At 35.6% G+C, this 12,832-nt stretch overlaps 2 protein-coding genes across 3 annotated transcripts; both read left to right on the forward strand.

Annotated features, from left to right (window-relative positions):
- Nucleotides 1–1,424: 1,424 nt before the first annotated feature.
- LOC109192361 lies at nucleotides 1,425–8,327 on the forward strand. 2 transcript variants are annotated; one of them, XM_019342960.1, is made up of 12 exons: nucleotides 1,425–1,532; nucleotides 2,045–2,144; nucleotides 3,531–3,658; nucleotides 3,734–3,884; nucleotides 4,066–4,175; nucleotides 4,679–4,762; nucleotides 4,847–4,895; nucleotides 5,004–5,095; nucleotides 5,471–5,609; nucleotides 5,768–6,743; nucleotides 7,332–7,442; nucleotides 7,598–8,327. In XM_019342960.1, the coding sequence occupies exons 2-12, from the start codon at nucleotides 2,052–2,054 to the stop codon at nucleotides 8,191–8,193; spliced, it is 2,529 nt and encodes an 842-aa protein (XP_019198505.1). In that variant the 5' UTR covers nucleotides 1,425–1,532; nucleotides 2,045–2,051; the 3' UTR covers nucleotides 8,194–8,327. The 2 variants fall into 2 exon arrangements, with proteins under 2 accessions (XP_019198505.1, XP_019198504.1); XM_019342959.1 differs by lacking the exon at nucleotides 1,425–1,532 and adding an exon at nucleotides 1,539–1,659.
- Nucleotides 8,328–9,173: 846 nt separating this feature from the next.
- LOC109192215 (protein IN2-1 homolog B-like) lies at nucleotides 9,174–12,290 on the forward strand. The gene is made up of 10 exons (XM_019342785.1): nucleotides 9,174–9,314; nucleotides 9,427–9,492; nucleotides 9,580–9,640; nucleotides 9,738–9,824; nucleotides 10,487–10,585; nucleotides 10,668–10,773; nucleotides 10,861–10,937; nucleotides 11,368–11,475; nucleotides 11,640–11,720; nucleotides 12,044–12,290. Exons 1-10 carry the CDS (start codon nucleotides 9,304–9,306, stop codon nucleotides 12,059–12,061), a joined length of 714 nt encoding a protein of 237 aa, XP_019198330.1. The 5' UTR covers nucleotides 9,174–9,303; the 3' UTR covers nucleotides 12,062–12,290.
- The last annotated feature ends 542 nt before the right edge of the window (nucleotides 12,291–12,832 follow it).

Raw genomic sequence — 12,832 nt, forward strand, 5'->3', positions numbered from 1 at the left:
TTGATTGAAAAATAAATACAAATCATTAAAGCACATTGCTCTATGGTACTACAAAATTTAATGTTGACATGTATTTATTATAGTATATTTTAGTAACAAAATTGAAAAATTATATCAGTCTATTTGATCATTTGAAGTGTTGTAAAAAATAAAAATCGGTCTAAATGGTCACAAAGGTGCTAGGCACCCCTATGCTGAGACGATTTTAGCCCTAGGCAAATTTTAGTCAGCCAGCCAACTAACTGACCAACTAGGCGTCCTAGGCGCCGAGTTGGGCACCTAGCTTGGTCTAGTCGATGTCGGATGCCCAACTCGGGCGAGTGTTTTTTTACATGCTCGGCTACTAATCTTATATATTTATCCAGTCATGTACTCAACTAATTATATAACATATGTAATTGACTAGTTCAGGACAATCTAACAATTTACAGCTCTAAGTAGAACAAGTGAAAACGATATATTGAAATTACTCGACTACCTAGACGCTCTAGACGCTAAGTGTCTCATGAGCCTTAACCCGTCTACAACATTCATCATTTGTAATGTGCCTTTTTTTCATAAATGTGCATTCAATAATAATATTATACTACATATGTGAAGGTGCTCAGTTAATTATAATCATTTGGTAAATTTGTCCAAATTAGGTATACAAATTAATTTTGCCAAATATAAGATATTTATCGATATATTACAACTGTCAATGCAAGAGAAGGCATTAATCTATAAAATATATTACCATTTAGAGGAATGTCATAACAATAATGAAGATTTTAGTAACTCATGGAAAAAATCACCAACAAAATTAGTATGCAAAAAAGTTAAGAATATCATTGTCAAAAGACGTGAAACTACAATACCTTCTTGCCATATAGAAACATGTCACGACATCAACGAAGGCCGTAATAACACATGAAAGAAACCAATAACAAAATTAGTACGCAAAAAAAATGTTAGGACTAACATTATCAATACGCGTGACCGTGTAAAATTGTAATAATTTATTACTATTTAAAGACATATCATGACAGTAATGAATTTTTATATACCGCGTTGAAAAACCATCCACACAATTCGAGTAGCTAATGAAAATTACAAAAATGGGTATGAAAAAATTCCTAAAGTCTAACACCATTATACATCCTCGTTTGTCATAAAATAAAAATTGCACAATTTGACAAAATCACTAACCAAAAAAAAAAAAAATTTTAAGGAAACAAAATAATTTCCCTATATTTTTTCCCTTGAAAGTACATAATCCGGAGCGAAAAGCGAGACGCGTGGTCCAGTCCAGACTGGCAAATGAGAAAATAAAAACAAAAATACCGTATTTATGATGATTTTATTTATTTATTAATAATAGTAAAACAATAAAGAAAATGAAATATTCTATCTATATAAAATATGATATTAAATGCCATCCATAAATGCCGTCTCAATCCTGTGGTTGCTGCCGCACACCGCTATTTGGGTCTCTCAGAGTTGGTTTTTCGCGTCTGTCTTCGACTTCGGCAATCAATAAAACTCTTATCAGTGTGGGTTTCTTTTCTACCCTTTTTTCATTTTTTGTTATATATATTATATATTCTTCTCGATTAGATTCTCTCGGAATTCAAAACCCTAACTATCGACGTGCATTCATCCGCATTTAACCCCAGCCATGTATGTGTACACGTTTTTTTGGCTTTTTATGCGCGCGTATTTCTCCGTATGTGTGTGTGTATCACTGTTTGCGTACGGCATTTTTGAATGTGTGTGTGTGTGTGTGTGGATTCTTCGGTGCCTTGATTTCTCGGCATTGCGTCGTCCTTTGTTGGTTCTGATCTGCTGGGGAGGTGCGGTGAAGTGGAAAATTGGAATTTGAGCGAGTTTTGGTGCATTAGGGTTTTGTGGAATGGTGTTTTTGCCGTGAATGTGAGGGTGTGAGGGGAGGAGGGGAGGGGGATGGGTGTTTGGTTGTGGATAGGGATGTTGGTGGTTTGTTAATGTGGATAATGGTTACACTGCCTTAGTTATTCATTTTGTTTTTTGTGCTTTTGGCTTGTAGGGGAATCATGAACAATGAAGAAGAGAAAAGGTGTCCTCTTTGTGCTGAGGAGATGGACTGGACGGATCAGCAATTCAAGCCTTGCAAATGTGGTTACCAGGTCTGAATTTTGCCTGTGTTTATCAGGAACATTGTTTAATATTGTTAAAATGGTGGCGAGCAGGTTGTTTATACTTTATATTGTCATTATATAGTGTTATTGGGGATTGAAATGGATTAAGAGGAAAGTGATGTACTGTACAATACCTGCTAATTTTGTCACAGTTGTTACTCTTGACTCTCTCACACCTTTTTCATTTCCATTTTAGACTTTTATGGAGATAATAATGGGGAATTAGGCATGCTCTTACCTGAATAATTGAAATTTGGAAGCTTCTTCAGAAATTTGATAGTGTAGCATTCATACATGTATAGTAATATTACCATGTACTGATCTCTTGGCTGTGCTGGAGTTTAATATTGGGCTGTCATCTCCTTGTGCAATGGATATGGTTGATATAGAAATGCATCATCATTATTTTCTTTGTTCTATGATGGCATGGCATAGCTCTCCTGTGAGTTTTTTTATTTACACAAGATATCTAATGGATGATAAAGTCAGCATATTTTGAGGCTCCATACTTTCTTGTATGCATCATCCTTATTGTTATTGGTTCTGTGACAGTGTGAGGTAGCTTACTTTTGGATTTTTAATTTATGTAAGATATTGAAGAGGATGACAAAATCAACAAATATTAAGTCCATACTTATTGCATTAGGAGAACTGCATATTTTGGGAACAGTTTCCAGTTTATAGGTTTTCTTTGCTATTGTCAGTGTGGTACTGTGGTACTAATGTACTATGTTCTCTCTCTTTTAATAAGAAGAGAATTTTAGATTAGATGCAATCAATCTGGTAGTAATAGTTCCCTTAATAAAGTAAATAGACTGAAGAATATCTATTTGGATGATATAAAATGTTGTCTATTTTGGACTACTAAAAGAGGGAAAGTGGTGGCTGGTGATTGAAGTTGTCATTTTTTTAAGAACCAGGAATGTATCAAAGTAGATGATGGTGGAAGTATTATGCTTTGTAGCTGTGGTAACATGTAAGGTCTTTTTGAGCAGCTGATTGGTAATGGTTGAGTTGATGAATGGTACCCTGTTCAAGTATATCTAGTTAAGCTAAATATTTTTGTGGCACTCCTAGTCAACGTCTCAATTTGCCCCTGTTGGTAATATAGTAGACATCCTCTTTAGCAACTAGTATTTTCTCTCCTTGTTGCCTTGGATCTCATGTCTTCCATTTTTCTTTTGTGTTTTGCATATTATATCCTTTTTCAATTTTTTTTTTTTGGTGAGATTGAGCCTGATGCAGATTAAAGATGTGAAATTATTAATTACTTATTTTATTAATGACATTGCTACTTGTTCCTTTCTTTTTTGAAGTAATATTGAGAATTTTAAAATCCGATTGTCTTTACTTATATACTTGTAACTACTACAGGTTTGTGTGTGGTGTTGGCATCATATAATGGACATGGCAGAGAAAGATGAGACAGAGGGTCGTTGTCCTGCATGTCGATCAATTTATGAAAAGGAAAAAGTAGTTGCAATGCAAACAAATTTTGAAAGGTTGATATCTTCATATACTAATTTATTTTTCAGTCTTCGAAGTGCGCTGCTTTACAATGTTTTATTTGCTAATAGGGTAACGAGCTGCCATGCAAATGGGAAAAACAAACCACCAAAGGCAAAACCTAAAACTATTGAAGTGAAGAAGGATCTTACAAATGTTAGGGTCATTCAACGGAAAATGGCATATGTTATTGGGCTGCCTCTTAGTCTTGCTGATGAAGATGTATGGGGTGCTAATACTTTATTTTGTAATACTAAAGTTTTTAGTGTTCTTTTATTTGGATAGTTGATCAGTTTTGCTTTGTTCAATTGTTATTTTTTTTGACAAGGTGGACAAATCATGCATTATTTATGTATCTGAATAGTCCTGATAGTTTTTAGTTTTTATTTTGTTTTGTGAGCAGCTGCTGCAGCGAAAACAGTATTTTGGTCAGTATGGAAAAGTTACCAAGGTGTCTCTATCCCGGACTGCTGGTGGTGCAGTTCAGCAATTCGTTAATGATTCCTGTAGTGTGTGAGTTTAATGCCTTTTAAACTAAATGGTTCCCCTAGAAAATGCTATTGGAAATCAGTTGTGTTTGTCTCAACTATTTGTATTATTTGACTTTTGAGGTGGATGTTACCTATGGATTTGCTTTGTTTTTAATGTATCATCCGATTCCTTGATCTGGTGATATGTTTGATTTATTCCAAGTTTTCTAGAATGAAGAAATTCCACTTCCTTTAAATTTTTGCTGCTTTCTTAAAATTAACCTTTGGACTAAATTTGTGTCGTATTTTTTTATTTGCTAATTATTAATCTGCATAAAATCATATCTTGTTTTATCTTTGCTTCACATCTCTAGGGAGCAGCTAGTGAATTGCATGAACAAAATGTTATTCTGCCCTCATTTTTTCTTTCACAATTATATTTCTTAGCTATATATATATATATATATATATATATATATATATATATATATATATATATATATATAAATAATGCATTTGTTTAACTTAGTCATATTTTCTTTCTAGATATATTACATATTCGAAAGAGGAGGAAGCTGTGAGATGTATTCAGTCAGTACATGGTTTTATCCTGGATGGTAGGTATTTGAGGTAAGGATTTGCCCCTTTCTCTTGCTATAACTATACCATTGCTCTGGCTTTTTTGTTAGTTACATCTGAAAGTGGCCTGTGCAGAGCTTCATTTGGAACTGCAAAATATTGCCATGCCTGGTTGAGAAACATGGTATTGGAAATGCATCCTTTAATCTGTTTCACCCTGTTCTGTGGGTTTACTGTAAAAGTTTGCTCTTCTGTAATTGAGAGTATTGACAATGGTGCTTCTTGATTCCAGCCTTGCAATAACTCCTCCTGTCTATATTTACATTGCCTTGGTGCTGATGAAGATAGTTTTGGTAAAGATGAGACAGCTGCAATTCATACTAGGTATTAATGTGCAGACTTTTGATCCCATGATTGCATTTCTCTGTTTTCAAGATACAATTGAATGTTGATTTTGGTTTTTGTTGCACTGTTTAAATTTAGAAACTAAATCTTCTGGAGTTTTAAATTCGCATTAAAAAGCTCCGCTACTTGCTGTGCAATTGGTGGGCTATTATATGTGGGGGAATATTTCCTACTGACAACAGAGTCTTATGGCCGTACATTCTGCATAAGGGGAATATTAGTTGCAATTAATATTTGTGCATTTATGAAAAAGATTGTTGTCTTGCGATGGAACTTAAGTGTATATCTTAATTCTTCTGTCAATTGCTGCATCAATTTAACTGTTGATTTTCTTATTTTATGTTCGATATGCAGGAACAGGGTTCAACAAATTACTGGTAACACAAATAATATGATACGGCGTTCAGGAAATGTATTGCCCCCTCCAGTGGATGAATTTTCCAATACTGGGAGTCTTTCTACAGAGAAGCCTCCTGCTCAAAATGCTCCTTGTGTAAGAAGTGCTCAACTTTTCTCAGTGTTAAATTTACTTGACATTTGAAGATAATTGGACGCCACTAAGATTATTTTTTGGAAGTCATCAGACATGCATTTATAATATTTAGTTTATACTGCAAAGACTTTTATTCACTCTGTGTCCTCTGATTACAGAATTCAACTAGTGGTAGTTTAAGTTCCAGCAGCGGCCACATGTCTCACTCGCTCTGTAGTAATGATAGTGATGGATATGCTGGTGGACCCAAAAGAGGGACAACTTTTGTGGATATTGTTGGTAGGTCTAATATCTCTGAACCAGAGAAAGATGGAAATAGTAGTCAAAATTGGAAGAATTTGAATTTATGCTTGGATACATCAGGAACATCCATCAATAGAGATGATCTCAGTCAGGATGCATATTCAGATATTGTGCACTTCAATGTTTCATCTTCTAGTCACCTGCAAAGAGATCAAAGTTCTGTAGAGTTCTCAGATGAAACATTTAGAGAAGACTTAATATCTTCAGATGGTCAGGGATCCCAGGATTCAAATGGTTTGTATCAACGGACATCTTTTCTTGTTCCATCTCATTCTGAAAACTTTAGAGAGAGCACTGGTGGTAATTTGTTATTGCATAAGGGGACTTGTAGCTCAAGTAATATTGGCATGGATATGCACAAAGCTGTACATAAGCAAGAGGATGAAGCTTCTTTACCATTGTCTTGTGTGAATATGGTATTAAATGATGGATACCACGATATGAAATTTCAAAGATCTGCCAAATCAGATATGGTTTATAGAAGTTCTAACTCATTCTCCAATGAAGAAATTGTTGAGCACTTGCGGAGAATTGAGGATGATATCTTGACTAATGATGTAGAAAGTTCTGCTTTTGGTACTATAGAAAACAGTATAATCTCAAATATCATGTCAATGAATTTTGATGATGAGGCTGATGGTCATCATTCTTCCTCCTGGAATTCTCTTAATACTGGTCAGTCAAGACTCTCATTCACAAATCAAGATGGCATTCCAAGTCATGGGGTTGACTTGGAGTCTTTCAGAAATTTTAGTCAGTTATCAAAACAATGTTCTGCTGCTGACTATGAAGGAAACAAGGAGCACTACCTTTCTAAGCCACAGTATCAAGGTAAAAGCAACACATATTTTCATTTATTTTTAAAGCAAATTCCTTTATTTTTTGTGTTAATTTTTCCTTCAGTTTACTTGTTCTCTCCTTATGAAGGACCATATTAATTTTTACATAATTTATCTTGTTTGAACTTTGGGTCAATAATTTTTAGACTCTCATTCATGTTGCTTTTATTTCCAGAGGCTTGTGGTCTATTGTTTGGTAACTTGTTTGAACAGCAGAATATAGTTTCAAATGGACCTTTACAAGGTGGCATGTTGCTTGTATCAATTCTTCTTTTTGAGGGAACTTATGTTGAATTTCACTTTCTTGGGCTGTACATCTTCACTAGGATTACTTGCTCTCTATGCCCCTGCAGTAGACCTCACTTCTAAATGAAAAAAAAAAACAGATAATTTAATCTGGATGTCTTTAAAATTTGGCACATTAGCATGGGGGGTGATTTTGCCATCAGTCTAGTGCTCTCTTTGTCAGAGCATCTTATACACAGAGGCTTGGCACATCAATGCATTTTTTGCAGTTAAGAATATTGGTTTTCATTTGTTGAAGTTTTTGTAATTTGCTGTTTGCTTTCTCTTTTAACAGTGCCAAGAACTCGAAGTTTGGCTCCACCTGGATTCTCAGTATCCTCTTTACATACACCTCCAGGGTTTTGTGCATGTGATGGAGCAGGTTGTTTTCATCGTGGTATCTCTGGTAATAGCCTCGTTAAAATCTCCCTCACATGCAAACACAAAACACATGTTTAATGATTAATGCTTCAGCTGGGTATGGGTGGGGGTGTCACACTCTTTTCCAGGAACGTATTTGTTTTAATAATACCAACTTTGTTTTGCGAACTTCATCAACAGGAAGTGACAGCAGTGGTGGCAATGCTGCTGATTTTGTTGACCCTGCGATATTAAGCTTTGTTAAGGGCACACCAATTAACAGTGTGAACACCACAGGATTAGAGATGGGGAGAGCTTTTACTCCACAGCAGAGAACCCTGGAGGATGAGGCAAGACTCTGGCTTCTGATGCAGCAAAAATCTGCAGAGCAAGACAGTACAAGGCTATCTCAAATGTTTGCCCCTCCAGCTCCAACCACCACCCACCAGGATCTAAGGTTCCTTGGTCGGGGTGGAAACGAGTACTCTGGCGTGGACAACATGTATGGGTTTTCTTCAAGGCTGGTGGATCAATCCCAAAACTTAGATCCTTCTTCCTTGGCAGATTTGTCTCAGCAGAAATTTGTAGGCGGCGGGGGCGGGGGGCATATTTCTTCTCGCGGGTACCAGCATCAGCATGGTTTGGATGAAATCCAGTGCAGGAATGAAGCGGGCATAGGTGGAGAGGTAGAGAGAAATCAGAGATTTGGTGTAAACTACTTTGGTGGGGGTTATGGCGATTTGAGGTTCCAGGCGCCAAGCTCAGGCGATGTATACACCCGAGTATTTGGGATGTAAGTGAGATTACTTACTTAGTAGTAAAACAAACATATATGATGCCGGTTATGTGGCAAGAAAGGCATGTTGTTAGCCTCCTATGAATGATGAATCATCTTCTGCGGGTAAATGTAATGCTTGTTTCTTGGATTGCATGGATCCCCTCTATTACTAGTACCAAAAACTGCTTGGGTGCCATTAGATATTAAAAAAAAAAAAAATTCACAATTCAGTAGTGCAAAACACCTTTATTCGATATTCTTTTTAACTTGAGTTTTTATTTATTCATTTATTTGAGATACTAATAAATACAAGATCAAGGCCACGTGTATAAGGATATATATTTTCTGCCTCGAGTCTCTCTATCTCGATGCAACGTGGTGCTATATGGAGATCAACATTTCTGCCGACAGATAAACCTTCTCTCGAGGCAATTAGGTATTTGAATGATTCCTAAAAAAAAAAAGAAAGGTTTTTGAATGATTATGATTTTGATTTTTGATCACGTTTTTATAAAAGAAGAATTTACCCAAAATGAATATTTAAAAAACATGATCGATTATTCTTTAAAATAATATTTTCAAAGAGATTAGCTGATTTGTGCAATCTTTGTAATCGTAATTTAGGTTAGTGAAAGTGCATCTAGTCACATGCAATTCTGGAAGTAACGTGCGTCATGCACTTTATTAATCGCAATGTTTCTCTCAAAAAGGTTGAATTTTTAATCACAAGAACTCCACATTTTCAGCCGAATAAAATATTTTATTTAGGAAGATGTAAATCACGTCTAATGAATCATTAAATTTAACTCGTACGGGCTTATTAATCACAATGCTTGTGACAAAACAGGAGCTCCTTAGTAAAAGTTGCTCCCATCTTTATCGTGAGATTCGATCTTTAATCTTTTGTGACAAATTTTATCTTTATGACAACTGTCCTGAGGGCTGAGGCTTCTTCTTTAATCACAATAGTGGACATGTGGAGTGGTGGGGGCGTTTTAAAGAATGAATGCATCACTCTGAACTTTCACTCTCTTTCCTTCTTTAATAAATATCCGTTCACACTTGACACACTCCATCATCTTCAGTTCTTCACCGGTGACACTCTCCAGATTCCAAACCAGCTTCAACAATGGCTACCAGGTATTCTTCTTAATTTCTTTATTCTCCTGGAATACACACACACACGCGCGCGCTTTTCTTTGAACTCAGATTATTTTATTTTATTTTAATTTTCTGTGTTTGATTACTTTAGTGAGGTGCTTCCCCCTACTCTTGGTGCTTCTTCAGAACCACCACCTATCTTTGATGGAACTCCCAAGTTAGTTAAATTTACTCTCTTCCTTACATTGATCATTTCTTCTTTTTTTTTTGGCTGAAATCAACTACTTACACTTCTTTCTTGAAGGCTGTATATAGCATACATATGCCCATATGCTCAACGTGCCTGGATTGCCCGAAATTATAAGGTTGTTTGAAGCTTCAGATCTGGGCATAACTTGTCTTCAATGTATATGATCTTTTGTCTCTGAAGATTTGGTCTTCCTGTGCTTGTTTGGTAAACAGGGATTGCAGGATAAAGTGAAATTGGTTGCAATTGAGTTGAATGACAGGCCAGCTTGGTACAAGGAGAAGGTTTACCCTGAAAATAAGGTGATAGGATGGTCTTGTTAAAGTTTTCTGCTTTGCATTTGTATTATGGTGAGAGAATTGACAGTGGAATATTGATTGCAAGATCAAGGCTAAGCTTTGCCCATTTGCTTCTACTTTGATCTATCTATATATACATATATTAGACACTGCCACTTATATTTTAGTCAATTGAGAGAAAACAGATTGTGTATTCTATGGTTTTTACAGACATGAAAAGGCTTTCATCCTTGGCTGAATCTTGTTGGTAGTCCCAAATAACTTGGATTTGATTTGATAGGACATATCATGGTCTGATGGTCCTTTGAACCATCATTCTTCTTCTTCCTCTTCTTAGGTTTCAAGTTCGACTCCTAGCGGGAGCGGCTTATTGGCCTTCTTGGTTATGGACCATCTAGGCTAACTTATTTCCTTGTGGTCCTTTGCTGGCTAGGGTCACGAGGTGGGGTTTGGGTAGTGGTTGCAGGTTTCCTTGTCACTCAAAAAAAACTACATGTTGCCTACTAATCTTAAAATTGTAACTATATCTTTAGTTTGAGAATGTTTCCTTAGTGTCTGGCAAAAGAAAATTACACCACAAAGTTCTGTTTGGACTGGTGTCTGATGTTTCGACTATATTCTCCTTTTCTTTTATATAAAACTAAACTGCTATTTATTGTATCCAGGTTCCAGCTCTGGAATACAATAATGAAATTAAGGGAGAGAGTCTTGACTTGGTCAAGTTCTTCAGTGACAACTTTGAAGGGCCTTCACTTTATCCTGATGTACGGTATTTGTTCATATCTCGTGTCCTTAATTCTTGCGTTACATTCTCCCACTGCTTATGCACTGGCTTCATGAATGTAGGATCCCGCTAAGAAAACATTTGCAGATGAGTTACTGTCCTTCTCTGACTCCTTTATCAAAACTATGTTTGGTACTTTGAGGTCAGAAGGAATGAGTGATGCTGCTGGTATGTAAACTACTATGAGTTTCGTTTTACAATTTCCTTTACTTGCTTGGACATGGCAGCTGTAAATTTCATGTTCATTTGGTTTAGTTGCTGGGTTCGATGCCCTCGAGAATTATCTTTCCAAGTTTGAAGATGGACCTTTCTTCCTCGGCCAATTCAGTGCAGTAAGTAAACAAACACACATTTCCATTTTTCCCGTTTCGAGTGGAAGCTTATGTTGGCCCTGTTTGGTAAATGGCTGTTAGCTGATAGCTGATTGAGTTAATTAAATGGTATAGCTAGTTGATAATATTAGCTGATTGTAGAAAGGTGTTTGGTAAATTAGCTGTTAGCTAATAGCTGTTTGGTATGATTCCTTTTCTCAAAAAACTAATTGAAAAAGTTGTTTTGAGAAGCTTTTTGAATTTGAGCTTTTTGGAATTGATTTTTTAACCAAGTATCTCTTCCTAAAGAACCTCGAGACTTGGAATGTTGTGAACTGGAAAGTTCAAGTTGCACTTCAATCTCGTTGGGATTCAATCACTTGCTATATCTGTCTTCTGAGATTTGAAAACCATATTGGCTCTAATTCATGATTGGCTACATAATTTTCAGGTGGATATAGCTTTTATACCATTTATCGAGAGGTTCCAGACTTTCTTCAATGAATTCAAGAACTATGATATAACACAGGGCAGGCCGAAACTTGCACACTGGATCGAGGTACTACTGAGCTTACTTTTCTCGAGTGTCGTCTATACCAAACCGTGAATCGTTGAAATAAACCGTCAATGAAACAATCCCAGAACAACAGTTAATTGGAAACCAAAAAGAAATTTTCAGTATTTTCGAAACATGCTGCTATTCATTTTATCTATCGTTTGTAGGAGGTGAACAAGATTGATGCTTACAAAGTAACAAAACGCGACCCCAAGGAGCACGTTGAAAGCTTTATGAAAAAATTTCAGGTATATTTCTTGAATGCTACCGATTGTTGAGCATATAACCATTAATGTGCAATCCAACTGTCAGCTTAGGCTTTTAGTTGAGATGGAGCACATGCTTCAATTTGGTATTAGAGCCAGACCAAAGGTCATGGGTTCTAAGCGACAACCCACCGCACACACGTGAGGGGGTGAGCATATAACCATAAAGCTATCAGCTTAGGCTTTTAGTTGAGATGAAGCACATGTTTCAATCCCGATGATACCACAGTTCTATAGATACGCATACAATAATATTATGTATGCAGTGGAGATAAGTGAGTTTTGTGTTGAATTTGTTTTTGCAGGCTGCAGCTAAGCCCTGAACTCTTTAAAAGATGGCTGCTACAATATCAATAATCATGCTCCCATGGCCATTGTTAAACTACTTTTATTGAGTTAAACTATGAATAAGGTGTTTGTATAAATGACTTGGCTAGTTGGTTCCACTGGGTTTCTCAATAATGTAATGGATTGTTTGACCTGTCCTGAAAATCTGAGATTGTGTAACTGAGTTCTTTGTAGTTCTTTATTTAACTTTATTCCTTTCTTAAATACCTTGTGGACATCATTGAAAATTTGAGTAAAATACAATTTGGTAATTTGGAGTTAGGGGTAAAAATAAGCAATTGTTACATCTGCACATTGTGCGCCTTAAAAATCCTATGTTTCGTATGTACATAATTGTATAATAGACTAAACATAAACTCATAACATAATACACATAATCTAACATAATACATATAAGCTCTTAACATAATACACATGAACTCTTAATATAATACACAAACTTTTAATATAATACACATGAACTCTTAATATAATACACATAAACTCTTAACATAATACATATAACGTCTTTAACATAATATTACATTATATTTAGTATTGTAAATACTATTAAAAATGTCTTATTATTTTATAGAGTTAATACCCAAAATGGTCCCTCGACTATAGTTAAATTCACAAATTGGTCCTCGACTTTTAATTTTAACCAATTAAGTCCTTAACTTTGCAATTTTAACACAATTTGGTCCTTTGTCTATTTGACCGTTTGTTGACTGCGCTTTTTTAGGATATATATGTAATTTCATGGT

Source organism: Ipomoea nil, unplaced genomic scaffold, assembly GCF_001879475.1.
Source record: "Ipomoea nil cultivar Tokyo-kokei standard unplaced genomic scaffold, Asagao_1.1 scaffold1770, whole genome shotgun sequence".
In the NCBI taxonomy this organism is placed as follows: Eukaryota; Viridiplantae; Streptophyta; class Magnoliopsida; order Solanales; family Convolvulaceae; genus Ipomoea; species Ipomoea nil.

Coding starts and splice junctions, on each gene's coding strand:
- LOC109192361 (XM_019342959.1), top strand. Junction 3,659..3,733: donor ATGCAAACAAATTTTGAAAG/GTTGATATCTTC, acceptor ATTTGCTAATAG/GGTAACGAGCTGCCATGCAA. Junction 4,176..4,678: donor GTTAATGATTCCTGTAGTGT/GTGAGTTTAATG, acceptor TTTTCTTTCTAG/ATATATTACATATTCGAAAG.
- LOC109192215 (XM_019342785.1), top strand. Junction 9,493..9,579: donor ATCTTTGATGGAACTCCCAA/GTTAGTTAAATT, acceptor TCTTTCTTGAAG/GCTGTATATAGCATACATAT. Junction 11,476..11,639: donor AACTTGCACACTGGATCGAG/GTACTACTGAGC, acceptor TATCGTTTGTAG/GAGGTGAACAAGATTGATGC.